Raw genomic sequence first — 23,521 nt, 5'->3', positions numbered from 1 at the left:
AAAAAGTTTTTCCTCACATCCCCCCTAAACCTCCTATCCCTCATCTTGAACTTATATCCCCTCATGACGGACCCCTCAACTAAGGGGAACAGCTGCTCCCTATCCACCCAGTCCATGCCCCTCATAATCTTGTACACCTCGATCAGGTCGCCCCTCAGTCTTCTCTGCTCCAACGAAAACAACTCAAGTCTAACCAATCTCTCTTCATAACTTGAACGTTTCATCCCAGGCAGCATCCTGGTGAATCCCCTCTGCACCCCCTCCAGTGCAATCACATCCTTCCTATAATGTGGTGACCAAAATTGCACAAAGTACTCCAGCTGTGGCCTCACCAAGGTTCTATACAACTCCAACATGACCTCCCTACTTTTGTAATCTATGCCTCAATTGATAAAGGCAAGTGTCCCTTGCCTTTTTCACCACCCCACTAACATGCCCCTCCGCCTTCAGAGATCTATGGACACATCTATGGCTTATCTCTACAACCCTTCTTAAATAGCGGAACCACATTAGCAGTTCTCCAGTCCTCTGGCACCTCCCCCATGGCCAGAGAGGAATTAAAAATTTGGGTCAGAGCCCCTGCAATCACCTCCCTTGCCTCCCTCAGCGGTCTGGGACACAAATCATCTGGACCTGGAGGTTTGTCCACTTTTAAGCCTGCCAACAGCTCCAATACCTTGTCACTCCCTATTTCAATTTGTTCAAGGACCTTGCAGTCTCTCTCCACGAGTTTGAAACCTTCATCCTCATTCTCTTGGGTGAAGACGGATGTGAAGTATTCGTTCAACACTCTACCGATGTCCTCTGGCTCCACCCATAGATTGCTCCCGTGATCCCTAATGGGCCCCACTCCTTCCCTGGTTATCCTCTTCCCATTGATACACTTATAGAATATCTTGGGATTTTCCCTACTTTTACCAGCCGGAGCTTTCTCACATCCCCTCTTTGCTCTCCTAATTGCTTTCTTAAGCTCCACCCTGCAATTTCTGTACTCCACTAATGCCTCCGTTGATTTGCTTCCCTCGTACCTGCTAAGAGCCTCTCTTTTCCTTCTCATCGTATCCTGAATATCTCTGGTCATCCATGGTTCTCTGGGCTTGTTACTCCTTCCTATCACCCTAGAGGGAACATGTTGAGCCTGTACCCTCCCCATTTCCTTTTTGAACGACCCCCCCCCCCCCCACTGCTCCTCTCTAGATTTCCCCACAAGTAACTGTTCCCAGTCTACCTTGGCCAGATCCTGCCTTATTTTACTAAAATCCGCTCTCCCCCAATCCAAAACATTTTTTTGCAACTTGTCTATTTCTTTGTCCATAACAAGCTTAAACTGTACCAGATTGTGGTCGCTATCACTAAAATGGTCCCCCACCACCACCTCAGCCACCTGTCTGGCTTCATTCCTCAGAATTAGGTCCAGCACTGCACTGTTCCTTGTTGAACCCTCTACACATTGACCTAAAAAGTTCTCCTGTACACATGTCAAGAAGGTGATGGTGAGCTGTGTTCTTGAACCGCTACAGTCCATGTAGTGTAGGTGCACCCATAGTACTGTTAGGGAGGATTTTCCAGGATTTTGACCCAGCGACAGTGAAGGAACAGCCAATATATTTCCAGGTTGGTGGGTGGCTTGGAGGGGAACTTGAAGGTGGTGGTGTTCCCATGTGTCCACTGCCCTTGTCCTTCCAGATGGTAGCAGTTATGGGTTTGGAAGGTACTGTCTAAGAAGCCTTGGTGAGCTCCTGCAGTGCATCTTGTAGATGGTACACACTGCTGCCACTATGCATCGGTGGTGGAGGGAGTGAATGCTTGTGGATGGGGTGCCAATCAAGCGGGCTGCTTTGTTCTGGATGGTGTTGAGCTCTTGAGTGTTGTGGGAGCTACACTCACCCAGGCAAGTGGGGAGTATTCCATCACACTCCTGACTTGTGCCTTGTAGATGGTGGACAGGCTTTGAGTTAGGAGGTGAGTTACTCACTGCAGGATTCCTAGCTTCTGAATTACTCTTGTAGCTATAGTATTCATATGGCTTGTTGGCTAATCCAGTTCAGTTTCTGGTCAATGGTAACCCCAAGAATGTTGATTTGATGGGGGGCGGGGGGGCAGAATTCAGTGATGGCAATGCCATTGAATATCAAGGAGTGATGGTTAGATTCTCTCCTGTTGAAGATGGTGATTGCCTGACGCTTTTGTGGCGTGAATGTTGCTTGCAACTTGTCATCCAAGCCTGGATATTGTCCAGGTCTTGCTGCATTTGCACATAAACTGCTTCAGTATCTGGGGAGTTGTGAATGGTGCTGAACATTGTGCAATCATCAGTGAACATCCCCATTTCTGACCTTATGATGGAAGGAAGGTGATTGATGAAACAGCTGAAGATGGTTGGGCCTAGGGCACCACCCTGAGGAACTCCTGCAGTGATGCCCTGGAACTGAGATGATTGACTTCCAACAATTGCAGCCATCTTCCTTTGTGCTAGGTGTGACTTCAACCAGTAGAGAGTTTTCCCCCTGATTCCCATTGACTCCAGTTTTACTAGGACTCCTTGATGCCACCCTCGGTCAAATGCTGCATTGATGTCAAGGGCAGTCACTTTCACCTCACCTCTGGTGTTCAGCTCTTCTGCCCACTTTGACCAATGCTGTAATTATGTCAGGAGCTGAATGGTCCTTGCGGAACCCAAACTGAGCATTAGTGAGCAGGTTATTACTAAGCAAGTGCTGCTTGATAGCACGGTTGATGACCCCTTCCATCACTTTACTGATGACCGAAAATAGGCTGACGGGACGGTAGTTGGCCGGGTTGGATTTGTCCTGCTTTTTGTGTACAGAACATACTTGGGCAATTTCCCATGTTGCCAGGTAGATGCCAGAGTTGTAGCTGTACTGGAACAGCTTGGTGAGGGGCACTGCTGGTTCTGCACAAATCTTCAGTACTAATGCCAGAATATCGCCAGGGCCCATAACTTTTGCAGTATCCAATGCCTTCAGCCGTTTCTTGATATTACACCAAGTGAATTGAGTTGGCTGAAGACTATGTGCTAATTGTGACTATGTAAGACTCAGTAAGCACAATTAATTCATCCATGGGCAAACCTGGTTGTGCCACCTGCTGACTATTCTTTCCATTTCCTACACCTTTGGCTTTTACAAGCTCAACTAGGCTGAATATGGTGAAGGGGATGGATCACCCTGGGTAAGCTTGGAAGTTAACAGTTCCTAGGTGCATTATCCATAGCAATGCCTCTTCCAATCAGAGTCCACTTGCCAACCAATCAGCACCCTCTTCTCATGCAATGTAAATTGTTGTTCCCTTCGAGATTTGGTATTCTTGTGAATCTGTCCTGATGAGTACAAAATTAAAAGCTTCGATAGTATGTCTCTTTTTTCAGCAACACTAGATATATTTCCACTCTGTCTGCCAACCCTCTCATGATCTTTCTTCCTTTGGCATGATGACCTTCTCCTGAAAAACAAAAACAAAAAATAACAATAAAAGCAAAATACTGCAGATGCTGGAGATCTGAAATAAAAACAAGAAATGCTGGAAAAACTCAGCAAAATTACTGAAGAGTCATATTAGACTCAAAATATTAACTCTGCTTCTCTCTCCACAGATGCTGCCAAACCTGTTGAGTTTTTCCAGCACTTGTTGTTTTTATTGCAAAACATAACAGTTCACTCAGCTCATCAAAGTATTATGAAAGAAAGGGGCAGCATGCATAGGCCAAAACTAGTAACTGTGTCCGTTAGAAGATTCACAGATGCTGTCTAAGCGGAATGCAGATGGTGGGCTTGCAATATTGTATTATTCAGGTAGGGTTCAAGAGAATAGTGGCACAGAAGCTTACGGAGTAAGCAAATCCAGGCTAGCAATTCCACTGTGAGACATTGACTTTGTCAAGGTGACAATGTACCAGATGTAAATTGCATGACCTTTATTGGAATGGATGAAGTACTTGCCTTTACTGTTCTAGACAGTTTTTTCTATTGTGCATTGTTGATCTGGTGATTGTCAGATTAACACTTGCCAGATCTTGGTAACAGTAAGGGCAAAAGTTGATATATTTCCCTGCTTGCCATGCAACACTGGCCTTCTTCTATATATTACTTATTGTTAGAGTCTCTCTAATAGAATATTTTTCCAATACTGTATTTGCTGCCACTTCTCTATGAAGCTTCAACGTGTTGTTAAATCTCATTGCAGCTTTCTGGTTCCTGTCCTCACTTACATGCACATATTCACTGGCTGTTCCTCAGCTCAAGACTCTTAATATTTATGGCAATGATCTGACACTGATAAATCTGCCTAAGAAGAGCTATGGGTGAGAGGAATAATGTGTTGGTTGCACCTATGTTGATGTAAATGTGCATTGTCAAATCTAGACCTATAGAAATGGCACCAAAGGTTAATTTGAAATGAAAAATTATTTCCACAATTGAAGAAATAACTCTGAACGAAATGTACATCAATGTTTTTTTTTAATCAATATCAAGTTCAGTTCTAAAATAACTTAATACAAAGCTCAATGTTGACATAGAGTTTTTATGAAACAGTTTATTGACCATACTTACTCTTCAACCTGAATCTCATACCCTGCCACAAAGAAAATAGGCAGGTAGGAGTTGTACGGATACTTTTATATGACACTGTGTGATTTTCTGTCCTCCTGCAGGGAGGCACTCTGTCCAACAGAACTCAGATCGAGGATCCAGTGGAATGGGAGTTGAAAACCAAATCCTCCCATTGCTTCAATGCACACCATCACCCTGCCACCTTTATATTTTGTTTCCAAAAACCATCTACAAGATCAGAAAACTCATTAATAAAAGCACCTTATAATGTTCCCAGAAATGTCCTAAAGTATTTTGCATATGGCGAATTACATTGTGCAGTTCTTTATATCACCTGGTAAAGGCAATAGCCATTCTGCACACATTGAAGTCCCAAACACAACACTGAAATGAATAACCAATAAATCTGCTCTTGATAATTTTACGTACAATTGAACCTCTAAAACACAGGAGATTGAATTTAAAATGTCACTGAAAAGGAAAAATCCCTAACAGTTCAAAGATCCATCAACATGAACCAGGACTTAAAGCCACTAATGTCCAGCGTATAGGCAAGAAAGCTACCACCTGTGTCAAGTTGGTACTTGCAGGTCCGTCAGGAGTGAAATATTGAACTCAAGGATAAGAAAAGGCTGTCAGTCAGTGAAAAAGAATAACTGTCAATAGTATTGATTGCATTGTTTTTAATAGATCAGATGCAGACTCACCATGCATAGGTTTTGAAAGGTATTCAGGACTTCTTTTTAAATAAATCTCCTGATGGTCTAAATTCTTGCAAGCTAAAATCAATTCTCTTTGTGCAGTTCCTGATGAAAAGATAAACTTTAATTTATTTTGGCATTCATTGATTTAAACATTTGCAACCACAACCTCACTTAGGTGATGTAGTTACAGTTGGTGGAACAATAACTTTTAGAAAGTTGAACCACATAGTCAAAACAGTTGATATAAATCAAAGGGGATAATATTCAAATTGTGTAGACCAGGCCTTGCCAAAACACACCTTGAGATCTGCATCCAGTTCTGGTCACTGACCGTAGAGAGATATTCAAGCGCTCAACTTTGCAGAGAAGATCCAAAAGATTAACCCCTCGTGCTTGAGGAAAGACTGAAGAAATTGTGGCCTGAATTTTACAATCTCCCGCCGATGGGTTTGTAGACGGGGGTGAGTGTAAAGTTCCTCGGATGGCCTTCCCGCTGAGTTCCCAACCACCCTGGCCTCTCTGCAATTTTACACAGAGTCAGGTGAGGCCTCGGACAGGCTGTCCAACCTTGCCTCAATCAAGGCCCTTAAGTGGCCAATTATTGACCATTTAAGGGCTGTTTCTCGCCCAGCCTCAACTTTTAGGCTGGTAGGAGGATGGGCTGGGTATGGGAAAGCCCTAAAATAATCAGGTTCAAGCCTCAGCCTTGGGTGGGAAGGAAGGGTTGGCTGCCTCCATCAGGAGACTCCTTTTAATTTCAGGCACCTCCTCACCACCCCCCAAGGTTTGGTAACCTCAGTACCTCCCTCTCCCCCACCACCCCAACCCCTAGCATCCACCACCACACCCCCCCACCAGGCTCTCCGACCCTTCCTATCCCGAGACCCCCAAAACTTACCTCTTCCTGGATTCCCAGGGCTTAGACTCTGATCACTGCAGCTTCTAGCATCGCGGGGACTAGAGAGCTGCCAACCAATCAGATTGCCCCCCACCCCCAGTAAGGGGCGGAAGACCTATCTGCAGCAGATTAACATTCGTTGGAGTGTGAAATCATGACAGGGCAGAATTTTACACTGGCAGGATGGCAGGATTTTATGGTTCCGCTGAAACCAATGGACTTTTGAATGGTTCACGGCATTTTATGGCCCCCACCACCCACCGTGATGGGACCATAAAATTCCACTCAGTGTCAGTGGGGATGTGTTCCCCACCGACTCTTCGGATGGCAGGACAGGAAGCCCCGCCATCCTAAAAATTCTGGCCCCAAGGGTTTCAACCTGGAAAGGATGTGTCTGAGAGGTGGTCTTGCAGATGGAAATGGAGCATCTATAATGTCACTTAAAGTAAATTTTGAGTGTAATACAAGCTGTAGATTCAGCCTAGTAAAAGGTAATTTTTGTATTGATGTTTGAAAATTTGTCTTTACACAGAGTGATAAACAAATCAAACTAATTCCCAGCAGTGGAGGTAAAAATCATGGAATCATTTAAGTGCTTGGGTTGTATAATAGGAAAAAAATAGGGTGATTCTGTATGGATGAATTAAGATGGCAAAAATGGCCTTGCTCACTCACCCTATAAATTAACTGGCAGTGCAGCATAATTACAAAGATTTTTTTTTGAATTACTGGATTTGAAGACACTAGCTGACTACTAACAATATTCAGTGGCCTTCGTTTGTATCCCTTTGTCTATTCTCACTTTTATTAGCCAGGGTGCTTCCACTTCATTGGTGAAATATTTATTCTGCTGTACAACAGTAGGAAAACTCAAAATGCATATTAAAACTTAATTCTGATGAATAGCCAAATCTAACAGTTTAGACGTTAGAGTCAAGCATGTTTTATTAAAATAGGTTAAACAACAGTCACCGCACTGTGAAAGAAATTCATTCTACGAAGAGCTTTGAGACATTTTGATATGAATATATATATATATGTATATATAAAGACCATTTTATTCAGCAATGTTTCATTTCCAAAGAAATCGAATGCAATCGGCGTTTGTTTCTTTAAGTCTTTTTGACAGTTAGTTAAATTGATACCGTTATTTTTATTTCTGGCTTTGCTTAATTTCTTGTGTTTGAAAACGTACATCTTTCTAAGTGCCTTGGTGTCAATAATATTTTCCAACAAATGTTTTGCTAAAGTACGAATTTAATTTCCAACTGGTTGCTGTGCTGAATTTACCCTTTACAACACCTCAATCGTTAGTGTGACAGAAAACTGAAGATGACCAATTGAAAATAGTGCAAGCAAATCTCAGCCCACATTCCTTCAGTATCTGTCCCTATGTCTTATGCAGCGCCTTATCGAAACGATTAGACAGTCTACTGCAGGAACAAAGTCCGGACACCTGAAATGAAAGCCAACTGCTGAGAATACACAACTGGGCAGTCAGCATCAGAAACAGAAAGACAGATTAACGTGATCAGAACTCAGGAAAATGTACAATGCCGACTATATATGTAAGTGTGTATGCGTGTGTATGTATATATACATAAACCTTCCTTTGATATTACGGGCAAACATTTTGTTCTTGCTCCACCGTTTGCATTCCGCTAACGACTCTCTGGAAAACGGCATAATGATGATGATGTAGTTGAGCAAATCGCCTCTTGGGAGCGCTCTACTTGCTTTCCTGTTTTACCGCATTGCAGGGATGTGCCCCCCCCCCCCAGCCCCAACCACACCACCGCCCCCACCACTACCGCGCATGGAATGCATTCCTACAAAAATTGCTGGAGACATTTTGGCAAGCGTTACAATTCGCACTTTCAGATCAAAACTGACAATTCCCACAAAGCACTGAAGGGGCAATAACAAACTTTCTGAACCCCTGTCTGGGATTTTAACTTAAAACACTTGGTCAGTTCTCCCTCCGTTTGCGGACAAAAGAAATTCAACAAGCAGTGCTTGAATTGTCTCGTTAATCTCGCGCATTAGAATGAATGCTTCGAATTCAATTATCTGTCTTGCGTTCAATTTACAAATAATGAAATCATTTGGCATCAATTTATGCTGCAATGTGATGTACAGTGGGCTGTTTCGTTTCTTATATAGAAACAAGTCCAATTGTCACACTGCATACGCGTCGTATTTTAATGGTAAATTTATATTCCAACAATGGTTCCCTTGTAATCAAGATGAAGATCTTTTGAATTCTGTAAAAACAAAAACAAGGCCTATCCGAAGTTGCATTTGACGGAAATTAAGTGTTTTGCATTGGAAGCTCAGACACAGGGAGTAGATTTTTTTCACAAAGAAAGCTCGATGTTTGTGAAGTAGTTGTTACTGTTTGCCAGGATTAGGAGAACAAATACGATACGAAAATGGTTAAAAAACAGAATGATATTTATCAGCGACAAGATTAATTAAATTGTAGGTTTCAAATAAAAGTTAGTCTCGATTACTTATTTTAGCAGCCAAATGAAAATTAGTTTGCCAGATAGCAAAGCGTTTAACAGACTAACTGCACCTGGTTAAAGCAAGGTTGTCCGTTACTCATTACTCCCCAAATATAGCACCACTGCCTGAGATATTACAGGTTTGTTTAGTCAGTATGCAAATACTTTGCCTATAGCCTTTTTATACCATCGAGTTGTTTATTGTTTCTCGTAGAAGTTTTCTTTTCTGACTGATAAATACTCGTGACTTAAAAAATACGAGCCTAATACCAGTTTAGATAATACTGAAATGCAATCTTCAAATTTCCCTGTTTACCAGACTGAAGCTATAAGCAATATTAGAATATTACCATAATGAGACACAGAGATGAAAATCGTACTGAATAACCTTAAGCAATTTGTACTTAAATATTTCTGCAGGCACGGTGACCTTCAACGGTATAGGTTGTTGTGAATTGCATTCCCCTGTTTAATGGGTTATGACTGAATCATAGAATGGCTCAAAGACAGAAGGCGGGTATTCAGCCCGTCAAGTCCGTGCAGGCTCTCCGCTAGAGCAATTTAGCTAGTCCCACTCCCTAATGAGAAGGCGGTGAAATGATAATCGATTGCTATCTGTATTTAGGATGACCTTCAACTGGTTTGCCAGAAATAACATGTATCAGAGCGAAAGTAAGTTACCTGTAACAATTGTGTCTGAAATCTTCAAACGTTTTCCGAAACGTACATAAATGATTTGACTTAAGCATTAGAGAGCACTCACACATTGCTCTTGGCGCTCATTTATTTGAAATTTTAGCCTTTAAATGCAGGAAAAATCTTAATCGTGTGAGGTCATCAGAGTCAGAGGTAAGGTTATCAGGTATTTGCCCATGAAACCTTTGGGGAAAATGCTGAGTTGAAGGAGAACGCGAAGCTGGCTTATCTTCCAACGAGCAGCGACCAATTTCCTGCAAGGTTGCTTTCCCCCCATTTGGTTTTATCTTTTATCTACCAATAACCCAGCTGTCCTAAATTCAAATCAAGATTACTTGTATTAAAACCTCAAAGCAAAGTAAATGTGAAAATATTAAATGCCTATAAAATATGCGCGTGATTGGTTGGAAATAGCTACGTGATTCAATATGCCTTATTGCATCCCTAATTTGTAAATCCGATCCTTCTGTACCCATTCTGTAAAATCCCGTTCTTCAAGTTATTTCCCCATTCCGATGGCTGGGTTGGTTGTCATTGAAATAATCACTCTGTATAAAAAAAAATGTGCATGTATTTAGAGCAAGTCTGGCACTTGTGACACTAAATCCGGTAGTGAAACGCCGATCGTGCAGACACACACAGATATAATATTTATAATATAAATTGAGAATCTGCATTTAAGAACGTATTTGTTATTTGCTTAAAAAAAGCTTTGATACTTAATTCAGCAATATCGCACTACCGAAAACTAAACACGTAGATCTCACTATCATTATAGAACTTCAAATGTGTTGTGAAATCAAACATTATTAGTTACATAATATTAGAATAAAATAACCGTTGCAGGGAGGAACATTTAATAATATGGACGAATGCGATGCATCAGTTGGCTAAGAATTCTCATTTTATCGATTAATCGTGTGCTGTTAATCCAGGAATATGTTACTGCGATTTCCTCAACCTCAACCGCCCCAAAATAAAATAAATTGACTTCTCTAGTTTACTTTTTAAAGAAAGTCTGGAAACAATGGTCGGATTAGACCGTATAAGTGAAGCATATTTAAATTGTGATGGATGGAATATATTGCATGCGTGGGGCTCCTGCCTTGGGCTCCACTGTTAACATATAGAACGCAAACGTCACTATTCTTTAAACATGTCAAAATAAATTAACCAAATGTGGCACTCCTTGATTATTTTTGTTGCCGTTTTGCACAATGATTGTTCACTAATTAAAAGACATGTAATTCCACTGCATTCAGCGTTATAAATAACACCACCAAAATGTATTATATACTCTCATTTATTATGCCATATATGTATATATATTTATATTACACAATGTATACTTCAAGATAAACTTTGCATTATACATTCCGCCATGTATAACCACACCACACATACGGTTTAAAACATTTCCACATGTTCATGAAATAATCGCTTAGATAGCACATATATTCCTCTCCATATAATAAACATGGATTTTAAAATGCTCCCAGTCCAGAGGCTTATTGTTGAAACCCTATAATGTTGGGAAGCGAGTTGATTACAGCAGACCCCGCCAGTACTGCATATTTGAAATACTCTGGAAGTACATCAAGGTGTTTTTGAAGGTTGGCCCTGTCACCTTTACTTAAATCACGTTGAATTGTAATTGCATCGGCTGCCGCAATGCAGTAAGAAGTTAATTGTAGATTTTTACACTAATGGAATTATTTCTGTACTTGACCATTTAAGGTAACAATTTGAATTCTGCGCAAAATTAAAGTGGGCGCCTATCTGAAATGTTTTGTGGATCTAGAGGAAATGTGATACATGCCCGAGGACACCCTCAGTCGCTTGTGTTGGAGTCGAAAGCCTCAATTAGTCCCTCCAGCGAATGGATGAACCCGGACACGCTGCATATAGAGCCTATGACAAATATGGATACATCGAAAAAGACATGATGCCACTGCAGTTTTCGCCACAAAAGTTTGAGATGGAAAAGGCTTGGGAGCAGAAAACAGAGGCCAGCACCCGTTAGGCTCCCAGTCAGGCCCATTAACAGGGCGAAGTGGGGAATATACATGGCCATAAGCAAAGTCAAGACCACTAGGATGCACCGTAAAGCTAACCCCCATGCTTTGAGTTTACCATCTATCCCATAACAATTAGCAAACATTGGAATCCTCCCCTCTTGGAAAAAGGATTTCTCGAAGACTTCTACAGCTGCGAAGAATGGTAGCGGGTAGGAGAGCAAGGCTTTAGCCACTAGAAACACGTTGACCACTGCTCTGATAGTAGAGGGGAGGTTATCTGTGATTACCTCTTTTGTCTCATCTGCCCAGGTCAGGTAAGCTACCAAGGCAAATAGTCCCTTTAGGATACACGCCGCTATATGTGTCCAGTTCATCATGCTGTGGAATTCTTTGGGGCTTTTCATGTTGCCCTCCAGCGACGGCAAGAAGATCTGTGAAGTGTAGCTAAAAACGATAATGCCGATGGATATTGGGAATTTTTTGACGTCAATGTAGAATTTGACTTTATCCCAGGCCCAGTCCCGGGCTCTAGACAGACAGTAGGCGATCACTAAGACGTTAATTACAAAATGTGCCAGAGTGCAGAGCAAGCTAAACTTGGACACCGCTTTGAGATTTTTCAGGAACGCGCAAGGTAATAATATTGCAGTGGCCAAAATAGACCACGATTTTTGAGAGATGGGCAGATTTGGGAAACTGTTATACATAAGGTTGCCGCTTACAACCACATACAAAACGCAGGTCATTATTAACTCAATGATTTGGGCTACATTCACGACCCTGCCACCCAGCTTCGGAAAGCGAGGGGCGCAGCAGGCATTGGCAACGTCTACATAGGAGTCTCTTACTCTCACCAGCTCGCCGTCTTCGTTTTCCTCATACAGACAAGCAATCAGGATCTTCCCCGTATAGCAACACACAACAGCAGCGAAAATGATTAAAAATAGTCCGAGATATCCTCCATGGAGGATCGCATAGGGCAAGCCCAGGACGAACATACCCTGAAAAACAGATACAACGCAATGTGGGCACACAGTTTTTCAAGTTATCATTACAACAGAAAGTATTTAAAAAGCGTGAAGAGCAGATCTTACAGTTCAAATGTACATATGGACATGCAGTGTTATGTCTGCAGCCAATAATTCACATTATATAGGTTACTTGCTGTTCAATGTACAGATGATTTATCTTCAACAGCTAATTAAATGCATATTGCTACTTTTCCATGGCATTTATTATTCTGCATTTCGTTTCCATGTTATGCTTGTTCGCCATCGGGTGCAATAAAATGCATCGTTTTATAAAGCTAAATTTAGACTCTGCTCCAGTTACCAGCCATCTTCAATTAAAGAGACAAATATTCTATTTACATAATGATGTTTTTGCGGAGAGCAATAGAGAGATCAGTTGCATTCTATATCCACTTTATCTTTATTCCAGCATCAATTATGAACCAAAGTTGCAACAACCGAGGAGGAATGTGATTTTTAAAGTAATGATGATTTTTAAAGTAAAGTAATGATGAAAGATGTCTGGTTTACCTGGATCGCGTTGGTCACATTCCAGCCCGCTTCCCAGGCGGTAATTTTGGGCTTTCCCTGAGCTGCTAACTCCACACACGGCTCCCCATCTTTGGAGGTCGAAGGAGGCAGTCCAGTGCCGTCTCTCTGGTAGTGACTATCGCCCTCAGTCGCTGGCTCTGCCTCGCCGGTCGCCTCTTCGGGTTTCAAAATGTCCATCTGCAAACCCTGCCGATGTTCATAGTCCAGGTCATCACACTGCGCAAACCCAACGGCTTCTTCATCGGTCGCCGCTTGAAACCCCATCCTGGCGAACACTCCGCTAACTTTAGCCTGAGATTTGTTCGAGACGGAAGTGGCAACATTTGAAAGCTTGCTTTTTATAAGCGTCGCCATCGCTACTTGGTTCTTGGGATATTCTCTTGTGCAAAAAGGAAAGTAATTTTAATCTGCGCCGTGAAGGAGAGGGGTTGGGGGGAAAGGGACCCCAAACTGCTATCTCCAAATCTTACTGAAAGTGTACCTTTCTTTCCAGTCTTTTCCGTGGATCATGACAGCTCTTCAAGTTGGAGTCTACAACCTTTCCTCCCGCATCCTAAACCGGACTCCCTCGCTGCAAGGTGGAAAACAGCAAACGATGGGAAGACGCCAGTCCTGTCTCGGAGCTCTCTTCTCTCTGCGCAGATTTTACCCCAGTCTGAACCGCTAAGGTCCCAGTTGGTTCCCTTCAGCCGGAATGATGCCAGTTCTGTTGTGGAGAGCCTAAGGGGACGAATGAAAGGCGACGTGTCATACAATTGACAACGCAAGCCATTGCTTTGCCAACTACGTCTCCAAACCCAGCACATTCATCTATCAACCAGAAAGGTTGTATGTATTCAGGTGGGAGGGGCGCCCGATTCCCGTCCTACCCATAACATTGTTTCAGTTTACTGCATCGTGAGGAATCGCATGCTCTGTTAGCACTTGCATTAATATTTTCACAAACAACATTAAAGTATAATGTAATCAAAGTCACAGTGAATGAAGATCTTATCCTATATTGAAGGTTTTCTCAAACATGAATCGCTTTACCACAATGGGGCTCTTGTATTATTGATCAAGATAACTAGTTTGTGAATTAAACCTACTTCACGTGTTTATCTTATGACGGAGAGAAATCATGAAGTTGTACCTGGATAGTGTTAGCCAGGGAATATTCCACACGTTCCTTCCTAGATTCCTTATTCTGATCGGAATGAGCCAAATATGTCCTATGGAGAAAGCATTCCACCACTATTCACAGCCATCACTTACCTAAACATGTTTTTAGCTTCCAGAGAATACAATGCGGAGACAAATTCGTTTTGCCGCCGGGATTTTCTATCTGTTTCAAGGCCGAATTCAGATGTTGCTGAAATCAAGTCTCTTGGCACTGAATGCAATATTCACCCGTGACAATAAAATGCAGAATTGTGAACAGTCGCGGTCATTGAATTAAGTACTTTTCGATGTAGTATTAACAAATTAATGATCATATATTATCCCATTCAGAGGAGTAGTCTTTGTAAATAGCCAAAAAACTGAAACGAGTCATCACCCGGCAGCAAATACATTTCACGCACATTTTAAAAATGCACATTCCAAACTGTTTTTTTTTCACAATGAATGTCCAATAGTTAAAAGACACGAAATGTCCGCTCCTGTATTCAACATGAAAATAGATTGAGAATCTTTCAGTGATTAAAAAGAGCAGACTGTTTAAAGGAGCCTTGTTTAATTCTAACCTTTCCAAATAAATGCCAAGTCCGGTGCGGTTATCCATTTAACTCTGGTGAAAAGCCCATTCGTTTAGTTCTTCTGCTGATCATCGTTGCCGGAATTGTGAAGGCAAAGTTGCAAAATCTTACTCACATTTGCCTTTTGATGCAGCAGGTTTCAGAACTCTCCCAAAATAAATTCAAACAACACTTCCTTTCTTTCGTTTCTGATCAGAGCGCTTTAACTGGTTCTCGGGCTGTAGGAAGTGATTTGAAACCACCCGCAGTATTTCACCCCCCTTTCCTCGCATTTCTCCCAGGGACCGGCTTGAAATGGAGGTGGTTAGTTTGGTCCCACTGATCAACTCAATTATCCCAATGGAATTCGCATTTTGCCAAGTAGGGATCTAACGCATTCCATTAGTCTTACACGGCGAATAGTGGACGGATCCTTTTCGTTGGAATATACTTGGCTCTGAGCCATACCTACCCCGTACGGGAAGTGTCCCATATTAAACATGATATATATATATATATACATTATATTATATTTGGCATGATACATTTGCAGCTCGCAAGCCACGACTAGAGGGGACAATATGTTTACAGACAATTTGAATTCATACGGTTTAATGCCGTGATCTGAATGAGGATAGTTAACTTTATCAGTTATTTCAAGCCTTCTTTAATAAACCTTATAACCATTATTTCATGTTATTTCACATTATATTCATTTTATTTTTAATTTTGAGTTCTTTACAGCATTTACATCTTCCCTTTCGTATTTTTGTAGGCAGCCGATTGAACAATGTTAAGTGGTGTGTCAGTTCTGGCTGATGAAACCAGAGGGTAGCGTCCTCCCGTTTTACCTCAATTCCGATGTATTCGCCAAGCGTAAGACACCAGATCTTCTCACACCAGTGACAGCAACTCCGCACACTGGTGTTTCGATTGTACCCTGGGTTTGCAGTGTTAAGGGTTCAAAACTGAATTTTACAGATTTAAAACAGGCAAATATACTAAATATTGGGGAGTCAAAGGATATTCCCTATGAAGTGAAATTACGGGATGATTTATAAACGGGCACTCGAGTGGAAAGGGAAAAGTGGGTCACAATTACAACGAATTCCTTCAATCAAGAGTGTTTCCAATGTCCCTTCATTGCAGATCTGCAGATATCTGTAAGTATGGAACAAAACAGATCCCAGCACTTGAGAAAACTGGAGAACTAACTGAAATTGGACTTGAGGATTTGCGTTACAAACATGGACTTTGTCAGATATAAATTCAGTGGGAAAGCTTCGAACACGTGTGGCACATTTTCAGTTGATAGTAATTACGATTGAAAGTCAAAATAATTGACAAGTGCATGTTTAAATGTAAAACAAACTGTTAGTATACAGTCTGATTTCACAATATAATTGTATATTCTGACATTAAGAAGACGTTAAATTAAATGCGCTTCAAGTGCTTCTCTAAGTATATATTTTTAAAAATGTAATTAATAACATTTTGCAGTAATATCTATTCATTATAGAAAAGCCTAAAAACATTTGTCAATGCTTCTGTTTTGTGCATGTGAACATAAAACGTTAGCCAGACTTAACTGGCCCACGGCAAGGCAGATTGCATTTCAACGACATGATTACTATATCCCAGAATTTCTATTTGTGAAACTTTGTCCACCGTTGAAGTTAGATTAACATATTCGAGTTCGTGCCCTTGATGAAAGGGTTTAAGTAGAATTTCAGAGGTCTGCTTCCTTGGCAGGCTACCTGACCTACAAACGTAATTGGACAGCATTGGACACGGCAGCATGAATTTGTCTTTATTAAGCACTTCTTCCACATCCACAGGACGTCTCACATCACGTCGCATCAAATGAGCTGCTTTTGGAAGTGTAGTCACTGTTGTTATGTAGGAAAGGTGTGTAGGTAAATCAGCAGGGCCTTCACTGTGGAGAAAATAGCCATTCTTTTTGACACTAAACAAATTATTTTGGTGTCATTGGGTTTGAACTCAGCTGCCTGTGCAAAACAGAACAGTAATTGTAGCTTAGTGCTCCTTTAGCATTGGTGCAAAGTGGTTTCGAATACATTGACTCGAAAACCGCCGTGCAACCTATAAGGTTGGCGATTTTCATTCCAAATGCAGTGACGCCATGATTATTTGCAATAACGCACTCGAGCGGATAACTGCAGCTGTGCTATAACCAAACTTATGCTTGACACCGGATGAAATGCGGCGTGAAGGCACGTTCAATACGTTTGTAGGCAGTTCGTCTGAATGGCTCAGGGAGAACAAGGATTCATGTTCACTTGTAGGTGCTTTTGTTAAAATGATATCTTTGGAAATATGCAAAAGTATGTTCGAAAAGAAAGTTAATATTGGCTTCATATCGGGCCAAACATTCCTCTCTTAGTTAACCGACAGGGACACCATGCATCGATTGGCCTCCTTCTGTGCCATAATGACTCCATGACGTTAATTCGAGTTTAAGGGAGCCGTAGGTTAGTGGTAAAGTTACCGAGCAGCCAGACGCCTGAACTAATGCTACAGAGGCACGATTCCCACCATAGCAGCTGGTGAAATTTAAATTCAATTAATTCGATAAACCAGTAATAGTGGCCATTAAACGGCTGGATTGCAATAAAAACCCATCTGGTTCACTAATGCCCCTGTAGGGAAGGAAATCCGTTGCCCTTACCCAGTCTGGCCTGCATGTGACTCTGGAACCACAGCACTGTTGTTGATTGTTAACTGCCCTCTGAAATGGTCACTCAGTCGTATCAAACCACGAGAGAAAAGCAGCACTGTGAATGAGCCTACACCACATGGATGGCAAGAGTTTAAGAATGCCTTCTCAAGGGTAATTAGGGATGGACAACAGATGCTGGCCTTGCTGGTGACACTTAAATCCCATGAATTGATTTTTAAAATAATTCTAATATTAAGTAGATATGAATTAAAAGTGGCGTAATGTTGAGGAAAAGCACCAGGAGACATTGTGCCCATGTTTAGCTATGACAGTCCACCCCAATTCAGCAAAAAAAACCCTAAATTTCATCAATAGTGAGGAAAAAAGTATAATTTTTGCTTGCTCTTTAACTTTTTATATAATATTGAAGGTCAATAATGATAATAAATATGAGCAAAATTCTGCAATTCCAGGACCAAAAAGAGAAACATTAAAAGTATTCTTCACAACAGTGAAATAAATTTGGTGTAAGAGCAAGGTGTAGCTGTATGAGTTTGTACATTGCAATGGAAGTGGAGAATTACACAGGGCTGCAATGCCGATGACAGAAGAGGCATAATTGCTGCTTGCACTTACCCAGGAAGTGAGATTTCCACAACAGATTCTGGTATATAGACAAGATTTTGAAAGAAAGAAATACTTGCATTTATATAGTGCTTTTCATAACCACCAAATGTCTCAAAGCAATTTACAGCCAATGAAGTGCCTTTTAAGTTTAGTCACTGTTATGATGTTGAAAACACAGCAGCCAATTTGGGTGCAGCAAACTCCCACGGACAGCAATGTAATGATGACCAGATAATTTGCCTTTTGACATTGATTGAGGGATAAAAATTGGAGAGCACACCAGAGATGACTCCCCCTGCTCTTCTTCAAACTAGGGCCATGAGAGCTTTTACATACATCTAAGAAGGTAGACAGGGATTTGGAATAACATCTCATTTGAAAGTTGGTACCTTCAACAGCGCAGCACTCCCTCACTGGGAGTGTCAGCATTGATTTGTGTTCAAGGCCTAGAGTGGGACTTCGACTCAGAACCTCGTGACTCAAAGGCAAGAGTGCTGCCCACTAAGCCACAACCGACACATAAAAATGAACCTTTCAATATCCCCTGGGTTTGGGCGAGGTGCCGGAGGACTGGAGAATTGCAAACATTATGTCCTTGTTCAAAAAGGTTGTAAAGATCTGCCCTGCAATTACAGACCAGTCAGTTTAACTTCAGTGGTGGGGAAACTGCTAGGAACAATTATTCGGGATAGAATTAATAGTCATAAGGAAAAATGTGGATTGATTTAGAAGAGTCAGTATGGATTTAATAAAGGAAAATCATGTCTAACTAATTTGCTAGAGTTTTTTGAAGAGGTCTCAGAGATGGTTGATGAGGGCAAGGCTGTTGATGTGGTGTATATGGACTTCCAAAAGGCGTTCAATACAGTGCCACACAACAGACTTGTGAGGACAGTTATAGGTCATGGAATAAAAGGAGTAGCAGCAACATGGATACAAAATTGGCTGAGGGATAGGAAACAGTAATGGTTAATGGGTATTATTCAGGCTGGGAGAAGGTTTGTAGTGGAGTTCCCCAAGGGTTGGTATTGGGACCCTTGTTCTTCCTGATATATATAAATGATCTAGATCTTGGTGTGCAGGGGACAATTTCAAAGCTTGTGAATGACACAAAACTTGGGAGAACTGTAAACTGTGAGGAGGGCAGTGTAAAACTTCAAAAGGACATTGACACATTGGTGGATTGGGCAGATAAGTGGTACATGAAGTTCAATGTGGAGAAGTGTGAGGTGATACATTGGTACAGGGAACATGGAGTGACAGTATAAAGGACAGAAAATGCTGGAAAAACTCAGCAGGTCTAACAGCATCTTTGGAGAGAAAGAAAACAGAGTTAATGTTTCGAGTCCATGTGACTCTTCTTTAGAGCTAAAGAGAAGTAAAATGTGATGACATTTATACTACTTAAGCAGGGTGGGGCAGGTGAAGCTGGATAGAAGGCTAGTGATAGGTAGAGGCAAAGGAGAGATTGCCAGAGATGTCATGGACAAAAGGACAAAGGGGTGCTAATTGGAGAGGAGAAGGCTAAGAGGAGACTTGATAGAAGATTCCAAAGTCATGAGGGGTGCGGACAGAGTAGAGAAACTGTTCCCGTTCGAAAACCAGAAGGCACATTTTTAAAGTGTTTTGCAAAAGAAACAAATGCGAGGTGAGAAAAACTTTTTCATACAGCAAGTAGCTAGGGTTTGGAATGCACTGCCTGGAAGTGTGGTGGAGGCAGGTTCAAATGAGGCATTCAAGAGGACATTGGATGATTATTTAAATAGAAACAATGTGCAGGGTTACGGGGAAAAGGCTGGAGATTGGCACTAATTTGAAATGCTTAGAGAGCCGGTGCAGACACGATAGGCCGAATGGCCTCCTTCTACACCGTAACAATTCTGTGAATATAAGGAGGTTCAGAATCATCAGGTTGAGATGTCAGTTCATTAACCAGGAATTTCAGGGATAATCAACCATCCACACTCTATGCAGTGAGTTACTAATACCCTCAACTTTTATATCAGAGGGATCTTCCAGGTTTCCACAGAGAGCATTACAGGAGTCAGACACTTTGTCTAGCTTTCTGCAGAGTGAATAATGACAGGCTGAAGTGCATATTAAAAGAAAATTTGTTTTATTGACTAGTTGGCTACATTTCTTCAGGTTTGCTCTTTAGTTGTGAACTTTTGTTTGGTTTGGTCTAACCAGCATTTCTCTAGTTGAGAGAGTTGCATGGGCAGACAGCTGGACAGCCAAATGGTCTATGTAAGAATTGAATAGTGCCCATCTGTTTCACGTTTTCTTCTCATCAACTAAGCTGAAACTGGCAATCACTACATATGAGAGCTTCAACCCCAATACATCCAAATCAGCTGAGATATTGTGCATTGGTGATACTAAAACTGAGCTGTTGGCTGACAACATTGATGTTTCTTTTTGCTAATAGCAGATCACAATACAGCTAACTGATTTTTGACTTTACTTATGTAGGAAATAGGAGTAAATTTCTGGATGTTGAATTCCACCATCCTTTTGTAACTAGATCAACTTAGGTCTGTATCTCCATACAACCCAGAACAGGTATTATATTTCATCATCTTCCCCCTGTACCACATGGCTTCTCACCAACCATCATCAGACTTGTATTCCTCCCCAGTGTCTAAGCCCATACTTTTTATGAATGTCACTTGTTATCAATCCATAATCACTGTATTTCTGGTGGCGTCTGCTTCAAATGGGAATGGTGACAGTTCGCATTCTGTTGTGTGGTGTACTTCAGCCATAGCTAATGGATCATTTTTGTTCTCATTGTCCTGTAAAAGAGCAGAAAGATACTAAACACTTGTTCATTTTTGTATTGCATTACCATAATCTGTTTTTAATGGACTTGCTAACAATCTGTATAGATGTTCTGGTAATAAGTCTTGCAAAGTATAGTATATATAATTTACATTGTTCTGTACTCTCCTATAATTTTCATTATAGTAGCCCCTTCTAATCTTACCCTTTGAACAAATCTATAATATATCTTTCTTATTTGCTTCAGGTTATGGTATACATCAATTTGTTCCACACTACGCTGTCCTGTTACATGCCAATTTTATCTTTAAATTTACAGTTCCTGTGATTTGGTTCTTTGAAATTCCTGTCTCTAGTACATTCTCTCTCCTATCATGGCACATTTAATGATACTTTCACTTCTGCACCTTTCTTATTAAATCCTTGCTCTTATTTCCTTGTGACAATAAGGAACTTTTTATATACATCTTTTACAATAACTGCCTTTGATTTTGATTGTTTTTTCCCCCATTCACAAATCACCCCATGCTCACTTATCTATATTGGCTTGCAGTTCAACACCTCAATTTTAAAAATCTTATCCTTGTTTTGAAATCCCTCCAGAGATTGCCCATCCCTAACTCTAATCTCCTCCAGCCCCACAACCCTCCAAGATATCTGTTCTCCTCTAATTCTGGACTTCAGCCCAATTTTTATCACTCCACCATTGGCCTTAAGCTCTGGAATTTTCTCCTTGAACCTCTTCACCACTCTGCCTCTCTTTCCTCCTTTAAGATGCTCCTTAAAACCTACCTCTTTGACCAAGGTTTTGTTTAACTAACCGCTACTAACTCCTGTGATTCAGCATCAAATGTTATTTTATAATGCTTGTGTGAAGCACTTTGGGGTGTTTTATTATGTTAAAGATGTTAAATGAATATAAGTTTTGTACTTGTTCCTACTTTACAGCAATATCAATGCTTTTTTTCTCACGATCTTCCTTAAATTGTGCAACATCCAAGTCTTCTAAATCCCCAAACCTTCAAATAGTTGACAGAGAATTCACTGCATCTGATATCTTGCCAGACTTGAGTACCTTTTTGCGTATTTGGGGCTATATTCGCCTATCAAAAATGAGCTTGGATCACTCCATTATATAGGTCACCAGAGCCTCATTGTTCATTTGCCTTATTTAACATTCAACTATTTGCATCAGAGATTTTAACTATACAGTCGAATATCAACCTTTTCTATTAGCAGATTAGAAAGCTTAAGTAATTAAATTGCTGTTTTTATCATCTACAATGTATGAATCAGCACTGTCTAGGTCTAATAATTAACTTTAAAGCATGGTAAATGACTTGCTAGGGAGCACATAAGTACCAACGACATTCCATGTCTCCTCAGAAAGTGAAAAATATTACATCGATCAACCTAGCATACAGGTTAAAACTATGGTCCATATTTATTCACAGATAAAATTGTATACGGATGCTTATAAATTGGAAAAAGAAACTACTCAGTATGATATAAGCAAGCTGGATTGATTGTTTAAGAATGTGTCCATAGTTTTGATAGTTCCACTCAACAAGTTCTTAGAAATACCACCTTTACAGAGCTATAATCACCTTTTTACAGACACATGGCAAATGCTGAAGACCACAAAAAAAAATTGGGATTATGAGGATATTTTGTTTTGAAATTCAAATGATTTCTTCACAACAGTCAGGAAATCAAAACGTTAACAATCTTTACACCTTGACAGACAAATTAGTGAAAGCTTGTATCTGTTGCCTTCCTGGTAACAGAATGGCCCACTTAGTTTGCCACTTTACAGTAACTGCAAATGACACTTCTTTTCTGGCAAAGTGCTGTATTCCCTTGCCACCTCGATCCTCATCCCAGGCTCTCATTTTTAAACTTAGTAAAGGAGGATAGTCTTCATTTAGCCTTACTTCCAAGTTTACAAACAATGGAATTTGCTATTTTCACTCCAGATGTGTTCCACTTATTTGACGGAAATTACCTGAGAAAATAGAACTTCCATTACGTGATAACAACCTCTAATAAAAATACAGAGCTCATTTTGCTAAATAAAATCACATCAGAATTCCTAATGGCTGTATTTTTCAGTGATTGGCAAAGTAGAAATTGAGCATATATTCAAAATTTATAGCCAACACTACTAAATATTTGAGCACTCTATATTTATATTTGGTTGAACTAATATGTTTCTAGAATGATTAGTCCATGAACTGATAACTGTTCTGCCACAGCTGACTGGCTTAAATAAGTGTCTGCTTAAACATGCAAGACAGCAGACCTAAGCCATACAGGTTCTTCATTGACTTGTTCCCTGGTAAAACTGAATTCCTTTCAGGTGCACATGCATATGTGTACATGCACATAACCATTCTTCAGAGTGTCCAGATTATAGTTACATTCTTTTTTTACAACAAAAACAGAAATACCTGGAAAAACTCAGCTTCAACAAGGGTCATGAGGACTCGAAACGTCAACTTTGCTCTTCGCCGCCGATGCTGCCAGACCTGCTGAGTTTTTTCAGGTATTTCTGTTCTTGTTTTGGATTTCCAGCATCCGCAGTTTTTTGTTTTTTACATTATTTTTTACATTTGATGGCATCTTTACACACTCCAATATTAAACAATATAAAAATTAAGCTCAAAATGTCTAGATGGGTCAATAAATCCTTTTGAAGTTGGTGTCATGCTTGTTAGTTATGTAAAAGTGGCTGAGAAACTGAACCAGTGAGACATCAGCTG

General features: G+C 40.7%; 1 protein-coding gene across 1 annotated transcript; it reads right to left on the bottom strand.

Moving 5' to 3' along the window:
* Positions 1–10,758: 10,758 nt before the first annotated feature.
* slc32a1 (solute carrier family 32 member 1) lies at positions 10,759–13,665 on the bottom strand. Its single transcript, XM_078556285.1, has 2 exons — positions 12,936–13,665; positions 10,759–12,395 (listed from the first exon to the last, which is right to left on the bottom strand). Exons 1-2 carry the CDS (start codon positions 13,308–13,310, stop codon positions 11,208–11,210), a joined length of 1,563 nt encoding a protein of 520 aa, XP_078412411.1. The 5' UTR covers positions 13,311–13,665; the 3' UTR covers positions 10,759–11,207.
* Between the last annotated feature and the right edge of the window lie 9,856 nt (positions 13,666–23,521).

Source organism: Cetorhinus maximus, chromosome 13 (genome assembly GCF_964194155.1).
Source record: "Cetorhinus maximus chromosome 13, sCetMax3.hap1.1, whole genome shotgun sequence".
Taxonomy (NCBI): Eukaryota; Metazoa; Chordata; class Chondrichthyes; order Lamniformes; family Cetorhinidae; genus Cetorhinus; species Cetorhinus maximus.
This window is presented reverse-complemented; position numbering and strand designations above follow the sequence as displayed.